This window comes from Helicoverpa armigera, chromosome 19, assembly GCF_030705265.1.
Source record: "Helicoverpa armigera isolate CAAS_96S chromosome 19, ASM3070526v1, whole genome shotgun sequence".
Taxonomy (NCBI): domain Eukaryota; kingdom Metazoa; phylum Arthropoda; class Insecta; order Lepidoptera; family Noctuidae; genus Helicoverpa; species Helicoverpa armigera.
The window spans coordinates 7,786,481-7,805,321 of record NC_087138.1 but is presented as its reverse complement, the minus strand read 5'-3'; the positions used below and the strand labels follow the sequence as shown (position 1 = coordinate 7,805,321).

At 37.9% G+C, this 18,841-nt stretch overlaps 1 protein-coding gene across 2 annotated transcripts in view; it reads left to right on the top strand.

The window, feature by feature from the left end:
* Window positions 1-18,360, top strand: part of LOC110374133 (uncharacterized) — a 36,807-nt gene extending 18,447 nt beyond the window's left edge. For both annotated transcript variants that reach the window (XM_049841257.2, XM_049841256.2), the window contains exons 3-8: window positions 4,310-4,400; window positions 6,076-6,279; window positions 13,804-13,945; window positions 15,501-15,700; window positions 16,127-16,279; window positions 16,974-18,360. In XM_049841257.2, coding sequence (XP_049697214.2) covers window positions 4,310-4,400; window positions 6,076-6,279; window positions 13,804-13,945; window positions 15,501-15,700; window positions 16,127-16,279; window positions 16,974-18,162 — 1,979 coding nt within the window. In that variant the 3' untranslated portion in view covers window positions 18,163-18,360. The remainder of the gene's footprint in view (window positions 1-4,309; window positions 4,401-6,075; window positions 6,280-13,803; window positions 13,946-15,500; window positions 15,701-16,126; window positions 16,280-16,973) is intronic.
* The last annotated feature ends 481 nt before the right edge of the window (window positions 18,361-18,841 follow it).

Here is an 18,841-nt window from a genome sequence, read left to right as displayed (position 1 = left end):
AATAAATCAGTAACATGTACAATCAAAGAACATTAATTCTATTCAACATAAGTATCTGTACAATCACACAAAAATGACCTAGTTTAAAAACAAAATGCAGCATTAATATCACACACTCGATATTACCTATTCATTCAAAAACAATGCTAGACAGGCATTTCTCTATCTTTATAGCTGAATTCACAATTCGATAATATAATATTTTATGGTTTGTGTTTTGGCGGACAGTAGGTACTGTTTAATTTAAACATTTTTGATCACTTTTTATGTCTCGATGTGTGCATTTTTGAAAATATCATATAATGGCTCGGGGTCTAGAAGTTGGAGGTGTTACAAGCCCATGCCCAGTCATAGACGTTGCTACAATACCACGTCAGAGTCCGGGAGGCGGAATTGAGAAAAGTCTTTGCCACTTTGCTTGTTAGATGATTAAACCTGCTGCTCATTAGATAAGAAGATATCACATATTAAATTTTTGACCCTTCTTTTGGAACACAACTGGAGTCTTGTCTGGCTGATCTGTAGCATAGGAGTGCACTATGGTTTTTGCCATTTGGCTAAATAGATCCATTTCCACAATCCAGAACTATTGCGTACAAAATAAACTCATTTAAAACGAGTGAATAATAAAATACAATACGTAAACACGTGCTAGCAGCCACGTGAGTCCAACTGGGATGATGTTATGATAGAAGGTCACCAGATCTTAGCTGGTCGGCGCCTGACCACCCATTCATGTGGATTTTATTTTTAAATCTGCCAGTGTAACGACGCAGTAGAACTATGGTGTTTACTGACATAAGACGGGTTATTGTTACGTATTTTTACAGAGCGTTTTCTTAATGGCAGATTTTACGTCCCGTTTTTGCGCGCGTAGCAAAACTGAGAGGCAAAAATCTGTCGCTCGGTTAGTCATTTTTGTACCTACAGTTGTCAATTGTTTGCTGTCACGCAAAAGCAATATTTTTTCACCCGAAAAATGAAAAGGCTAGGCTGTTACGGTCCGCCAACCCTTTTTGAACGCCCGAGGAACTAATTCGCAATTCCAAATTCAAATCTCAATGAAACACTACTATAAACAAAAACAAACCAGCCTACATTATGCCCATAATAAAAAAAAACATTCTCCAACATGGCAAGCCCAAATACAAACAACCTCATTTAAGGCAAAAGCAACTTCAAAAAACTACAAAAAATCACTCACACGACCTTTATATACTACAACAGATCTGAGTAATGCTGTGATCTATCGATAAGATGTGACTATATCGATATATAGAATCGATGAGTAATCATCTCTTCGTATAAAGGTGGATGAACGAATCAAAGGCGCCTGCAGTGCATTCAACTCGTGCAGTGTCCAACGTAAGGTTAAACTAAATTAGTACTATTGTGTGCCTACTATTAATATTACTACAGGGACGGATTTGGGGCGGCGGGTGGGTGCAAAAATTTTGAATACGTTCTTATGCTACTGCTGCAGGATTTAATGTGTTTTCGCCTACTATAAATATTACATAAGAAATACCTACCTGTACGAGGAAATAGTAGCCGATTTTAATTACACTTTTAATGATTCATTAAAATATTTATGTCTTCTAAACACAAATGAATTAAAAAGTGTCGTAATTACTGACACCAAACAACGCATAAGAGGTATTTTCATTATTTATCAAAACATAAGACTTCGTGTAAATTTTGAAACAGTAGGACCCACACAACAAGTTATTGAAGAGGAAAATCACATAGATAAATCTTTAATTTATCTATGTGATTTTCCTCTTCGTTTGCCTGTTTGGCTAGATAATTGGGCTTACAAACTTCCGCTAAAACAAATAACAAAATTTACATACAAAATTACGTTGATTAGCATCGAAAATTAACTAAAACTGTAGCGGATATAAATACATAAATGTGTAACACATGTTCGTCTACAGACTAAACAATAGATAGACAGTCCAAAATTCGCAATGTCGTGCCCGACGCGTTTTTTGTCTTGACTCCTTGCCAAAACGATGCAATGACGCATCTGTGGGTGCACTCTGTAGTTTATTATTGTTTTTAGGGTTCCGTACCCAGATGGTAAAACGGGGCCCTATTAATAAGAACTCGATGTCTGTCTGTCCGTCCATCTGTTACTAGGCTGTATCGCATGAAACATGATAGCTAGATAGCTGAAATTGTGACAGGTGGTCTGTGTATTTCTGTAATCGCTGTAAAAATAGACACGGAAAACTATGTAAAATAAAATAAATAGGGGGCTCCCATACAACAGACGTGTTTTTTACAGATAATGGGTACGGAACCCTTCATTCCCGAGTCCGACTCGCACTTGACTGTTTTTTTTCTACATAGAACCATCCAGAATCTCAATTAATAAAATTGACATAGTGGATGTCTGCTTTTTGCCAGTTTCGCTATTTACAACAATGATTTGTTGGCTATGATAGAACAAATTGCAGACTGACGTATTATCGTCACGCTTAATTTGCAAAACGATTAACTTTTATAGTATGTTTTTATAGGTATATAAACATGGCTTCCGACCTCTTTACTGTTATCGCATAGTTTTCCTTTCGTCATCAACTTGATATTGAAAATGAAGTCAAGAAGCTTATCTATTACTAATATAATAAAAGCTGAAGAGTTTGTTTGTTTAAACGAGTTTACTCAAGAACATCCGATTAAAAAAAACGGTTATTAAGTATATTGCTCACATATCGACAGAGCTCTTTTGTGAAGTTCCTACGGGATACGGGTGAAGCTAGTAGGCATCTGTAATATTTAAGTACTAGATCTTTTCGTTAAAATGCAACAAAGACTAAACCTCTTGAGAATGAAGCTAGCTCTTTCTCCATATAAAATATTCGTCGACGTGACTACCATGGTAACAGTTAAAACCATGGAAAACGAAATGACTAGCGGAGATGTCATAACGCAAAATTTCCTAAGAAAGTAGCGCGCCAAAATGCGGGTGTTCGGGGGCAAGGAACGTTACTAGTTCCGCTCTTATACACCTTCTAGGAAACGCTCATTATTTTCAAAATAAAATCAGCAATCACTCAAGACCAATCTTTGACAGATTGGTTTTGATTTGACAAGGACCCAGAACGTTTCGTCAGTTCTAGTAGCCGCCGACCATACGTTGCTTGACCTACAAGAAGGCGCCTGACCTACCTTATGGCATCTCCGCTATCTTACCTTCGTCCGTGGTTAAAACCAACGTATGGCATACAAATTGACTCGCAACATACCTATTCACTGACACACCTGTGTCTGATAGACATCTATTTAATGTAACATTAAGGATACAACCAATTTTAACGCGATTACTTTTCCAATTCTGTTTGGTGCATTTTTATCTGGTTATCAGACAGGGTACAATTTAATCAGCTTAATGAAAGATAGGAGATTGCCTATCTGCTGTATCTATAAGCCGAAACAACTACTCACAACAGCGTAATTAATGAGAAAGTAGAAAATAATTTTGTTATTGGATTCGGCTGACTGGACTATCAGAACTAGGGCTTTAAACGCAACTCCTAAAAAAGACACATTTCTTCCAATCCATATAAATATCAATGTTGTAATAATGCTAATAGTTGTACTGTTATTAAGCAATTAATTAATTTTAAAAATCCATAAAATTACTAGAACGATAACATAGCATGCTAAGCATAAAAAATAAGTGTATCAAATAGCGTATCTATCATGCATTATGGCATGTTATAACATGTAAAGAAAAACATTCAAAGGTGAATCTAAGAGTTGTCTAACGTCTATTAAGATAAAGAAGTTAATAAGGTCAGAAGTGCACATGAACCGATAATACTAACATCTTATAAAGATAACAGATACGAAATCTGGATTACGGCAGATCATACAATATCTTCTATTAGAGAAGAATCTTCATTGGTGACAGGAATCTTTCTCTTTCAATATTTATAAGACTAATCGCGTCTTTGCCAAAGTATAAAATCTTGTCGTAAGATTACCCATTTTATGCCGTCGTAACATAAATCGGAAAAGACTTTTTGAATTCTGAGTATTTTTTGACGTTAGCCCCAGTATCGGACCTTGGGGCACTCCACTTGTGTAAATACTTTGGCCTAAGTTCACTAACAACATAAGCGCACGTTTTTCTTAAAACAAATGTTTACTGTTTGAAAATTGAACGTGAAAATTCATCGTGAACAGTTGTATTAGGAAAACCGACGTTTAGGTTGTCACCTGTCATTGAACTTGGGGTCTAATTATGCACATTCTTATGTTTTCCAATACTATTGCTGACTGTATCTTATCTTTACAGAGATCGAGCCACCCTTCCCCTGTCGTGATGTCAGCATCAAAAGGGGTACAGATGTCAACGAGTTTTACGAAATGCTCTCCGAGATCGGCAGGTGAGGAATATTCATATCATTACGAAAACTTGACCATAATTAACCAATTTTAAAGTCAGCCGTTTGACTCCTTGCGCATTTGCACGTACAGATACGAGTAGGTATTGTCGAGAAGCATGGCTTGTCAGAAGTTGGCTTTTATTGCCTTCACATTAGTCGAAAATCTTATGACCAAAACAATACTGGCGTAAGGCGTTCAATGGCTTACTTCAGTAAGTTAGTAATTTAAATGTATTTAAACACTGATTATGAAGATTAGATATCGCAATTGTATCGGACATGTCAATTTACATGTAGTAAGTGGAAAGTAGAAAATCAACAAAGAATACTTAAGGTAAGTTGCACCATTTAACTATAACGTTAACCGAACCATTTTCAGATGTCAAAACTCTCTCTCCCAGCTGTCAAGTCTGATTTGACCAATGGGAGTCAAATATACGGATGGTTAGGGTTTGATATGATTTGCAGTGTGGTGCAACCCGTGCAACACACCCTTAGACCATATTATGCGAGTTGTGGCTTTTTGACTTTAAGATATGCCTTTGACTACTAATTGTCTGTTTGCGGTCTGCTTTGTTAACAAGCTTCTAAATGAATGGATATGATTCACTATTGGTTTTGTGGTTTCGATTTCTTTCCTGAAGTAAATTCAAAAATATTTTGGATCGAAGGTACTTATTATTATTTCGTTGCTAAAATGTAGTCAGATATTATTCTAGATCCACACTTTATCCATTTAAATACTTTAATACCTTGTTATAAATTTGAAACATGGCACATTCATACAAAGACAATGCCAGTAGCGTACGTAATCATCTTATAATTAGATCCCACTTTTAATGGCGGAATCGATACTACATTAAAAGGTTCCCAAGTCTCATGACTCATAGCATAGCAGGTGGATATAATCATACGAATATACATACGAACTAACACACGAAACTGCAAACTTTTAGTCGGCCGATAGTTCGTTTGGGCTCATAAATCAGTGTGAAGATGAATGGTAGTACGCACATTAGAATGATCAAGTATTTGGCCGGTATCAGACCGGAGAAGATTTAAAAAAAAAAATATTTCTATCCATCAGGCCAACCTGTCGGCCGACTATTAAGTCTGCAGTGTGTGGATACTCTTAATAGTTTATTAACGTTCACTTATCGACTTGTAGCCGTACAAGATATTAATGTACGTTCGTTACGCAACATTTCTTCATATGAAAGGGTTTCGTTAGCTAAGGAATTAATCTCACCATTGTACTGGCTTCCTTTATCAGGAGACGTGTACGTAATTCATTTTCTGAGATCAGCATTAGAATCTATTTGAAGTACTTTGTGGGACATGCCTTTTCATAAAGCTTTGAGACGCTCTTTTTGTTGACTGTCAACTGCATGATTTTTGATGAAATCTAAGTCGATGAAACTAAGGAGGAACTGGCATATTTAATTACTAGCTTCTGCCAAGGGTTTTAATTCTATTCAGCGCACCTGTACAAATACGAACACAATTTTTTTTTTTCAAATCAGACTACTGGTTCCTGAGACTAGCCCGTTTTTAAACAAACAAACTCTTCAATATAATAATTTTAGTATTGATTGCTAATTATAATGGTCTCTCTGACTATTTTTTTCCTTTACTTCGTTGAACTTGCTTTTAACAAATCTTTCTTTTATTTCAGAGGCAAATTCGGAACAGTATACCTCTGCCGAGAGAGGAGCACAGGCTTAGAGCTTGCTGCCAAGCTGGTGTCAGTCAGCAGACGGGATGAGAGACGGAATGTGGAGCGTGAAGTGGATGTCATGAGGAGGCTTCGACACCCGAGGCTGATACAGCTGTATGATGCGTACGAGTGGGGGAAATACATGTGTGTGGTGCTCGAACTGTAAGTACCGACGATATAGTAGCTACAAATACGATAAGAGAAGAATGTGAAAAACATAATGCTCATAAGACATCAGTACTTGAAGTAGAAGCCATTGAATGTTATACAAAAGATAAGGCCACAGTGTTTTGATTAATAGAAACATAAACTTCGATTACATTGTATTGTACCCAGGAATTTGAACGCACGATTTTTTCAATCTATTTTCAATACCTAACCTTGAGTTTAATACCAGATAACAATTTATATCCGTGCTGCAATCTATTAAATCAGATTTAGGCGGATGTAAAACAGATTATTTTATTCTAATAGAAGTCGTAACAACATGTTTCTTGATCATTTCGAAAGTTTACAATGCCAAGAAATCTACCCACGGACCATACGGCGTGGGATATACAGATGCGGTTTTAATTTTATTCTTCGACCTTTCTTTTTATACGCTGGCTAATAACGACTCATAGCGCTGTACACACGACACTTCGGCTCGCGGAAAAACTATAGAAGCACTGTCGGCGTGAATCTTCCGTCATACCAGTCTATTTGTATCGTCCTAGGTTTGCAGAGCACGTTTATTTTTGTTATGGTTATTTATCATAGCCGCGACGTCGGTAGATTCATTTGTACTAACATTCTTGCATTTCGATTCTGCCAGTTCATTCAAACGGTAGCCGTGACTCACGCGCAAAGCTGGACAATATCAAGTTATGTTTGACTCCTCAGATGTGGGTTAAGGACAGTAATTTTGACGTGTCGGAATTCTAGGCCATGTGTTTTCATTTATCATTTCACTAAACGTTGTTAAGTTTGCATTATTTATAACGACTGGTGTCTTCGACTTATTTGTATGATGACTTATTTTGTCTGTCAGTTTGTAGATTAATGGAAGCATATGTTCTTGCTGAAATCGTCGTTATTTTTAAAACTTCTAAAGGCATTTAGTTTGGCAGAATTTTATCTCAACAAGATGGTGTTCCTACGCCCACTTTTATCTAAAGACATCGGATATTTTATAAACAACGCCAAAAAATACCCCATTATCTCACAAATTCTTCCGCTTTTAGGCGGCTGTCATCGTGGCTTTTAATTAGAAAAAAATCTTTACCGTAAAGTACCGTCAACTAAGGCACCTATTAATAGGAATTATGAATAATCCAGGTGCAATTAGGTCGGTCGTTGACAGACGTATTCAAACAGGTGCAACACCGCCCGTAAAGCATTCATTATGGAATTTTCACTCTGTAATAATGACGTCATATTAATAGTAAATAGTTGAATGGAGAATTATTGCGAATTATAAGTCTTTAAATTAGAGCACGGCTGTTCGTCATATTTCTATTTAGAAGATGCTTTACGTGCATTGCGACTAAAGTAGTTGTACCTACATTGTTGCCCAATTAGGTGCAGTATCCAGTCTCTCATTTGATGCAAATGGTTCTGGCATTCAATACTCCCACCCACAAATGAAACCAAGATCTTCAACAACAGGAAAACATATGTCAAACTCTCACACGCCAGTTATAAGTTTTCGTACGTAAATCAGATCAGTGACATGTCAAAAAGGTGAAAGTCTGCTGTGATGAGTCAGAACTGCAGAGTATTACTTTACTATTGGAAAGTAAGACGATTGTACAGTTAACAGTTAAGTAAACATGAGGTTAACTTATCGCCCGGTGTGCGGTTAGCCACAAAGTCTGGAATCGCTTTGAGCTAGACAGCTAGTCATAACGTTTGTCAACGCGTTTTTTGGAGATACCCATATTTGGGGAGTTGATGAAGTTTTTGGACATATTAAGCGATGTAATATCAAAATACTCTTTGGTGTGATTATCAGATTACATATCCGTGATTCAAGGCTGATTTAAAAGCTTTATTAAAACCTTTGCCTCCATTACTTTTGTAGGCACATCATCTTAACACATTTTAACTATAAAGTCCCAAACTTTTTTACCTTAATTAACCCTTATCAACTGGCTATAAATTACGTCCTCAGCAGGTTCTCTCGCTATCGTAGCCTAATTAAAATTCCACATAAATTAAACACCTCACCAAAAATAGGCCTTAATCTGTCCCCAAAAAAAAACAGTCGAACATCCAAACAAAAAAAAGGTTACATAGCTCTTATTGCTCTTAAAACGGTTTAAATGGCCTCTCTATCCTCAAGTTTGAATCTGGAACTGTCAATTTACTTATGAATATCGTCTTTGTATTCCGTGACGCATATCCTGATGCTAAAGCGCGCCAAAGTAACCCGTAAATGGCGACGGGTACTCCACAGATACAGAATGAGTCGTGGCGTCAGACCGCGTCAGATGTGGCGAGCAGGCGCATAGTTGGCGCAGGGCCACGCGACGCCATTCTATTGGAGCGTATAGGGCTGACAGTTGTCTTAACTTTTTTTTTTGGGGTTCTATCAATATGTTGTTCTTGACAAATAGAGGTATTTTCATTAATAGGTTTGAATGAGAGATACTGAAACATGAACCTATGGTGCTGTAAATATCTATGATTTTCTCTTATCCCGAAAGTTTAGACTTAATTTTACTCCTAGCTAATTATTGACATTATTTACCACTGACTATTTACAATCTAGAATTATCGAAAAGTTCCGTGACTACATTTTTTTTTCACAACCCTACAACAAACATTGATCTAGTCTGCCAATCGGTCGTCGTACCCTAGTGTTGACATGTCTATATCATGCATTACCTGGTCTAGTAATCTTCCTTCTTCAAGTGCTTTGCCAAATATCAATCTTTCTACCATGTGACCCCATACATAATAATACATTATTGTAACACACAATACTATAATTAATTATATAACATCCTCTTTGGCCACGTTTAAACTTTTTTATTTTTAAATCTGGCAACCCTATATCAAGTGGATGCGTTCACTGAAAATGATTAACAATAATACGAGCTTCGTTTAAATAACTTTTTTTTTATAAAATCTTGCGACTTTCCTCTGACTATTTATAAATTGATTGTATTACGTGTACTCAAGGATAACGCAAATTGTAGTTCAATTTCTCATATTTACTTACACGTGCCGTGTGTAGGTAGATTATTTGAAACTAACACTAATAAGTATTCACGTGATTTATATGAAATTCTGCGCCAAAACTTGTGGAATTCGTAGAATTGATTATAATTAATTTTACAGTCGATAACCAATCTAACTATACTAATTATATTTAACTAGACTACTAGAGTGAACAGAAAGGCTGTCAGATTAATATGAGAAAGTCAAACTTTCGATATCTAACCGTTGTCTACTGATCGTCACAAGAACACTCAATGTAAACAGATATTGCTGTTATGACTTTGATTGATCATCAGAGCCGTTAACTTTGTTTATAACTACGTGCTAACGTACATTAGTTGCCTCTTAATGACGTTAAGCAAAAACGGACTTTCTCACTATTTTGTTTATCTTGTGTAGCAGCATAAACTGTTTACATATAAGAACTCTTTCGTACGTCAAAACTATACGGAGCAAGTAATAAACGCGAAAACCTTAACAAACTCTGACGTCACGGTTGAAAAACAAAAATCGAGCGCAGAATCAGCTGTTGACGTTTCTCCCCATTCAAACATTCTATATTTAAAACGAATAGATGACGTTAAAAACTCGAGAAGTAAACATAACGATAGTAAAGTAAAAACGGAAAAATTCGACGTTGATGCTTCGTAAGACGAGCATAGGTCGGCGGGAGAATCAGGGCCGTCGCGGACCCAAAAAGAACAAATAATTCAAGAATGTGTCAAGGAAAGAATTTGGCCAGTCTCGCCGGTTTCATTAACCTTCGCAAATCATCTATCAGTTTTAAACTCGACCAGATAATCAAAATGATCAATAAAAAACGTCTTCTTGAAGCTGTAATAAAATTGGGCATTTCGTCCATTTGTTTCTCTTGGCATCAGACAACATTCCTGCTCGGTGTCTGTACGTATGGAATGAAAAGCACTTGTGCAAATCACAGCTGAATCGTAGCACGTAATAATAATTAATGTCGTTGCTTTAATATGTATTTCGATGGCTCATTGCTTTTGAGACGATTTTATTGGGATGCCCACTTGATTCACCAAATTATTTTACCCATATTTGACGTAATAAAACCAAGAACTGTTGTATCACCAAGTCCTTATTAACAGTCATTTTTGTACGTAGGTTATTTTAAACTGCAGAGCACTACGGAAGTCTTAGCAATAGGGTCTCATTTACCAGTTGAGTACTCTAAAACATGCAGTTTATATATTTATTGTATAGAGATCAATACAGTATTTATGGAGACAGTTCGAGAAACTACATTGACATTCTGATAGATATAATTCGTTTCATAACGCCACCCACGAGTCAAATCTATTATTAGCAGAAGCCAATGCACGGTTTATACCAAAGCAATATATCAGGCATTCCTACCATCATCACGTTACATTTCGAATCTGGCAACCCTGTGCAACGTGACCGAATTACTGAATACTTGAACGGCATGGATTTATTGGGATCCTGGATCTGAATCAATTGTATAACTTATTTGTTATGTCTTCCCGATTACGCACGTAAGTTTTCCACAAGTGAAACCGCAAATTGTTTGTGTTTCGTCATCTAGTTGCCAGTTTTCGCGCATTGAATGGAATCTTCTGTTGAATGCTCAAGGCTGGGTGGATTAATTGTATCCTGTATTGTTTTTGGGGTATGAGCTCATCGCAGGATTGCTTTGGATTTGACGTTGATAGATCTTGCGTTAAGATAGATAGTAGTTTGGCGGTTTATGTATATTAGACACTACCCAGTCTCGTACATAGACTAGATTTATATCTGAACTTGTTGTTCAGGCTCAGGCTCTAGTCTACCTTTTTAGTTTAAGTACACCTAGATCGGTCGAGTAGTTTTTGCGTGAAAGCCTGACAGACAGGCAGATACTTTTGAAAAAATAATAGTAAGAATATAAACTAGTTCAATACATAAAGTGAACATGCCATAACTTTAATCTTTAACAGCCGTTATGACAAAATAGCCGAACGTGTTACTGCAAATGCAATGAATTTTTAAACTTGGCACTCAAACTATCGAAGACGTTTCCAACTGCTTCAAATATTCCCGTAATATCCATCCATTCAGCTTTCAACAGTCATTCAAAACAGTAGTCATAAAACATTTGACCTCTAAACAGCCGTGAAGGTATGAACCAATATGCAACAAAAAGCTCTGACCAGGACTTGAGTGAAAGTGTGCCAAACGTCGACATTCGCTCAAAAGCGGTCGAGATTTATCGGCAATTTCGCTGTTACACCTATTGTTTAAACTGTTGTGAGGGTTCACGTAGAAACCTAGGTGGTATCTACATGTTATAGATAAGGCAGTATTGGTGCTCTACGAACAAAGTAATTTTCAGTTTGAGAGACTGCCAAATATTCTTAACTTTTATAATAATGAACAGTGTTTAAAACGGTACAAGTCTGGAATTTTTAAAATAAGCATAAAAGTACAAACCACCTCCTTCAAAAAGCTTAATTGCCGAAAAATCGTGAATCATGAAAAATCCTGTCTCGTTTTAACATTGCACACACAAAGAGACTCGGTCATCGCTAAAATAACAGTTATTCGGCTTTCTGAGACATTACTAAACCACTATTAATGTATGCGAACACGTGTATTCAAAGGACGTGGTCGAAATAGCATCGTGACGACCATACGAAACATTGGAACACCATTTTAAAGTCAAAATGTTACAACCAAGTAAAGGAAGATTACGGACTGGTTTTTGGCCCAGGAATGTGGCCCCAAGAATGCATTAAGGCAGCTTAGGGCGATTTAATGGTCATTCTGGATTTGGAGTTTGAAATGTCGGGGGTTCTGAGATATCTCCCAAAAAGAGATAATGACGTTGCCATCGGGTTGGTGACCGCGGAATGCCTCCTACACTGGACTCTTTAACTGACAATGCCACAGATATCGAATCAAAAATACCACATTTTATGCTTCTCATGGAACAGCTAACGACTGTTTAAGCCAGTACATCGATAAACACGAAATAAACGGCCTGACATCAACCTTCAACACCTCTATTTAAGTTTATTTTGGCGCCAACGCACACGTCGATGCTAATTCCGATCATCTTATTTTTTTGGCAACCTTACTCGAAGCTTTAGCTGTACAATTTTGTTTATCTATATTAACAAAAAGAGTGTTTTCGTGTTACGTCTGTTTACAAAACGTATTATGTGGGTATTTGTTATTGTTTGATAGATAGAAACACAATTATAATTCGAAAGGAATCCTATTGTATGTGAAGATAATCGCATTGCATGATTTCACCGCACTCATTCTTAAGCCTGGCCGGTCATACCGGCCTTGTGATAACAAATGCACTTTGTATTGATAATGCATTCTCTTCCCCTTTCGTGGCTTCAACGTGCATTCTATTGTAAATTACTGCTAAATTGGAAGTCCTATCTTTAGAATTATCTTTAGCTAATGCGGATGCGGAAACCCTGTGTAGTCAAATTGGGAGATGTCCAGATGTGACTAATACCCTGAATGATTAATGGACCTCTTATAGATATTGAAGACTGTCCAATAATGTTAGACAAGTAACCCTGTCATGTAGCAACCGATGAGAGTGAGGCTGAGTGTAAGGTGCATCTCTGTATGAATGAGAACATTTTTGGAGCTAGCCAAATTGCTTGTTTGGTCAAGGCATCATGCCTTACGGATTAACGATACGCAAAAAGAGAGCTTCTTATTGTAGGCTTAACTTGAATATAAGTTCCCTATCTTAACTTAAATTAAGCCAGCAGTTTCATTCGCATCCCGTGGGATCTTCTCAGCCTACCCGGATAAAAAGTAGCCCATAGCCTTCCTCGATAGCTATGTACACTACAAGATTTTTATTTCCGATCTAGTAATTTCTGGGGTTAGCGCGTTCGTAAAAATTAACTCTTCAGCTTGATATATAGATGTTTTGTTTCACCCACATTTTACACACGAATGCTATCACCTGTTTCGTTACTGATGTAATTATCCGTAGTTTGTGACGGTTTTACGAGGCCTGTGTTCAACGCCGGTTAATAGGCGTTTACATACATAGTAAACTGTGTTTGTTTGTCCATCCTCGACGTCATTCTGTTCATGCGGATATTCTGGGTTACGTGGGGGTGACGATGTGGGACGAACGTAGATGCTGGTTATATAATGTTACTATTAGGCACATGTTGTTTACAATATGTAACGGCTGTTTGGTCTAAATATGTGTATAGTAGTAGTATGGCATCTACTGTCATAATATAAGCAAAAGCAATAACAATTAGTAGTTATAACTGGTTTTTAGTAGGCGTACCTTCCCAAGAATCTCGAGACTCCAAGCTCCCGCTGAAAACATAGGCAGTCAACAAGACATTATTTATTCTCTTTTCACAAAATCTAAAATACTGTCCAGTGTCCACGATATTTCTAGCACCCACTAAACTACAATCATTTTGAATATGACACTTTATTTCATATTATCTCTTTTATTTTCAGCATTACCGGTGGAGAGCTGTTTGAGCGAGTCATAGATGAAGACTTTGTGCTTACTGAGCGTGCTTGCACGGTCTTCATGAGGCAGATATGCGAAGGCATCGAGTTCGTGCACCGGCAGAACATCTTGCATCTCGATATGAAGGTATGTAGCAAGTTAAGGAAGTAAGGACTAACCAGAGAAAATGGTTTAATAACCAGTTGCAAGACTGGGTCTCGACTGGGTGTGAATTATTTAGGACCCGAAGCTGGTAGTTGGTTTTCTAGGTCATGGGGGGTCGTGGGGTCAGTAGTTTGAAATTGCCTTTAAGTCTTTGAGCCCTTGAAGGTAAGCAATGGACCCCAAATGGGTTTTGAGGAGTCATAGGCTTTTTGTCAATGGGAGAGGGATTTTTATTACGTCCGATCCTGAATAGACAGTTGTATGCAGGTAAATAAATTGAAAATTGAATAACTACTTGCAATAATACAACGTAAGAATTAAAAATAAACCACTTACGACCCACATATTAGGTACGTGATCTTCTAAACGTTGAAAAAGTGACGTATCTGAATAATTGCGACTAAGTAGAATGCGCAGGATTTTGTAATTGCATGACTAAATTGTGGAATGATGTCATGTGAGAAGGATCTTTTGATATTTCGTCATGTACACAATTTCATTACCTATACCTCCTTACTCATGTTTTGTAAATTAAGGTCTTAGGATATCGACGAAGTCTCGATGTTAATCGCTTAGAAAATTAAAATCTCTAGGCAAAACTAGACATAGACTATATAGAAAGAAATTGGGTAAAAAGGTAGTAAAAGGTGAAATATGTTGACAGTTCAATATCCTGTACTTAGCGAGAAGTAATCAAATAAAAGACCAGTATAAAAGTCTCGAGAAAATGCAAAATCGGTTCACCCTTGACTCCAACAATAAATACAGACGTTACTCAGTTTGTACATATAATAAAGTAAATAAAGAAACGATTACATTGTTCAGCTGTTGCGGTCCCGCCATCTTGGTCCGCAGCCAACTAATATATCAAAATGGCGGAAAAAAGCGCGCGACTTTTACGATTACCGGCCAGTTCGTTTATTTGAAGACGTCGTTGTATTTTGAATATTCGTATTTCTGTCATCTGTGGGAACCATTGCAGAAATATTTTTATTTATTTTTGTTTTTGCCTTAAGCTTTTGATTCGGTAGTGTAGTTTAATAGCATTCGTGCGATGATTGCATAATTCTTTATTTACTTTGAAGTATGTTTATACACTCTCATAGCTGCATTCGTGAGAGTAGAAGATATAAGAGTTGGCACTCGTTAATAATTAGAACGACGTGTTCCTTTTCTACCAACTAATTATACCAACTTAGCTAAATGCATCTACAGACATAAGACACAACACATGATTAATAATGGCGTCCAGACCGATTGTCGGTCCCGGCTGCAGATCTCTCTAAGGAGATCAGATAGCTGCGCAGAGGACATTATAATGCAAGTATTTGCGCAGACACGGACGCATTACTCTCTACTCCCTTGCTCTTCTAGTCCGATGGGGCAGCAATCCGACACGACCGGAGATAGATCAGATAGGGTATTCTTGAGACTTGAGTAAAGACCCATTAATTACTTTATAGGTACAGTACAGTTACAGTACGCCGCCAAGGCGCCAACATTTATTATCGATTCTCATTCTTAATTTCTCTTGCAGCCAGAAAATATTCTCTGCCTAACAAAGCAGGGCAACCGCATCAAGATCATAGACTTCGGTCTAGCCAGGTTCTACGACCCTGAGAAGAAACTCCAAGTCTTGTTCGGTACTCCCGAGTTCGTGGCTCCAGAAGTGGTGAACTTCGACCAGATAGGCTATGGCACTGATATGTGGTCTGTGGGAGTCATCTGTTATGTGCTGTAAGTTATCTTAACCGTTTTATAATATAATTATCCAAATATATAATGCTTTTAAAAGGTGACATGAATAAGAAGGGAGTGAGTATCAGTATGGCGAATGACAGGGAAAATGGAAGAGGATGACGTATTACGCCAACCCCAAATAAAATTGGGAACAGGGCAGGAGGAAAAAGATAATGCTTTTGAATAAAAAAAAGAATCTGTTTAAGTATCCATCTATCCCTGTGCTCAATACGGCTTTTAATATTTTCATCATGACTAGTTGAGACAACCTATGAGCTAACTTTTCCCTATCTAGAATTTGCCTATCTTTTTCTCATACTCCCCAAAAGTTTCTGGAATCCCCCAAAAACTCCAGGTAGGTAAAACCTACAGCTGGGCACCTACAGGTAAAACTGATTATAAATACTTACCATCTCATTACAGGCTATCAGGTCTATCACCATTCATGGGCGAGACAGACATAGAAACAATGGCTAACGTCACCGTGGCCAAATACGACTTCGATGACGAAGCCTTCAATGAGATCTCCGATGACGCCAAGGACTTCATTCAGAAACTTCTTGTCAAGGACAAAGAGTAAGTTTCTTGCTTGACTACTATCTGTTGTGAATATTTCTAGGGCTACAAGCCCCAGGCCTGATCTTTTTGTCAATAACTCAATTTTGAAATAATGGTCCTAGATTTTTGTTTAAACTATGCTGCTTAGATTTTACGGTCTTGCAAAAGGTTCAGGCTTTAATTAAGTTGTATAAAATATTTTCTTTAAGAACCTTAGTTCAAAATGCGTGTAAAATACCTTTACCTTTAAAACTCGCAACCTTTCAAATCCGTTTCGTTCAAAAACGCGGTTATTCTAAAGCTATGTAAATACAGCCTGACGATAAAGAACCCTTGTTACTCGTTTTTCCAACACTAGTAACTAACATTACATAAACATTTGCACGAAGTAGAATGTTCTAATAACTATGTAGTTTTCTGTTCTAACCCTGTACATATAGATAAGTAGTTGTAGATCTGTACAGCACACTAGACTATCACCCCTCTGAATTTTACCTACATTCTAGGACAATCTATCAATACAAACTAACACATTAATACTTTCTGATACTTCTATCTCTCTACACTATGCACGCATTCCCATTTGCATCCCACGACAGCGTAGTTGGGCACTTCCAATCACTTGTCTAAGCTTCCGTAGAGTAGTGAGGTCACCCTGTCCTGTAACAGTTGTGTCGGTGTTGGGCGCTAGTAACAAGGGTCTTTGTCGCAGGTCGCGGCCGGGCGCCACGGAGTGCCTCCGTCACCCCTGGCTGACGCGCCGCCCGCCCCCCGCGCCGCACGCCCCGCGCCGTCCGCCCAACCTGTCGCAGCCCGCCTCCAGCCCTGACGCCAAGAACCCGCTCGACGTCGCCAAGGACAACCTGCGACTCTTCGTTGAGCGCTGGAGCGAGCACCCTAACTCACCATACGTATTCGACAACCAAGCGCACGAAATCACCAGCCTCGCCAACGGCAACTGTGAGCGATCCTCAATCGGAGGATGCTCGCCTTCCCCTAGAAGTTCCCTCAGCAGCTCCCCCGATGTAGTCTTCGATGAAGACGACCTCGACCCGCCCCCACTCAGAGAACACAACTTCCTATCTGCACCCAAATACAACCCCGTCGAAAGGCGAGCCTCCGACAGCACCTGCTTCTTGCACAAGAAACAAGATGTACTCGTTAGGAAAAACTTAGCAGAAGAAATAAAGAAACTATCCGACCACTTGTACATGCTATCCACAATGAACACTGATCTCGCAAATAACAACAGCATGAATGAAGTAGATAAAAATGTTACGGAAACTAAATCGACCAAAGAAGAAAAATTACCTAACGGATTCAAAAAGGAAACCAGGCACACGAAGATAATAACGAATGGCGACGCGGCAGGTAAGGAGAAGAGACTGTTTACCTCAAAGTCAACGACCAAAATATCCTCAACATTCTTAACGGAGAGAGAACCAGAGAAACCTATGACGAGTAAAATGCCGTGGGTCAAGTCAAATAGGTCAAAACGAGTCACTAATATGAGTCGAGATGTCCCAGACCAGCCTGTCGACGTGCGGAACAGCTTCTTCCAGGAGTTCGACAGACGAAGGGAGAAGATAGACAAACTAGTAAATGGATCAGAGAATGGGAGACAGATGCCTTACAGAAGAGGTGACGAGAACAACGCGCATCGGACGAAAGACTTGCTCTTACACCTTTTAGAGAAATGGGGGGAAACTGAGGAAGTTGAGGCGGAGAGAACGGCAGGAGGAACCTCAAATGGGGGCAGACATCAGTCAATATCTTTAGAGTGGTCACCTTCAAACCAGTTGGGACAAACTTCCATGTCAAGTCTCCACGCGTTCTTCCAAAGGCAGACTTCAGATGAAAAGACGCAAAGGAAGAAAGTGACAACAAATGTAGCGAAATGACTCCGGTTGTGAGAAGTGCCATGACACTATGTTACCAAAGTAAGGTATGAGATTAGTATGTTCTTATACGAGTTTAGCGCATATAAACGAGTTTGACTCGATACATAAATTAAGTACAGGGTAATGAAATGCGTAGAGAGTAGTTGTGTAGTTAATGAGGGCAGTCTATGTTGCAAACGAAAAAACACTTTTATATTTTCATTTTTTTTTCCTAAGAATTTTTTATTGGGTTTAAAATTGGTTTGGTTATTTTTTTCGAAATTTTGCATTAGATCCGATAAGCTAAGAAAATTGAACAAATTAAAATTAGTCCGATCGGTATATCACCGTTTGTATGCGCTAGTCATAAAAGGCAATAAAAATGACATTACTAAAAATCTAGTCTTCAAAATTGTACGAACAGATTTAGATTCAAGACTGAGAACGAATTATATCAACATATTAAACACATTTTGGTAATATTTATATTTTTTTCTTTGTAAATAAGACATGTTTTCGAAAAGTAGGGGGTATAAACTTAAATTATGATTGTTCCTTATCTGTACTTATGTATAACTTAAATGTAATTTATTGTTATTGCTTATTAGAAATGTTGATTAAATGAAAGCCCCAATAATTCAGACAGAATGTTTATTAGCGTTATACTTATTTTACTGCACATTATAATGATCCACTACGC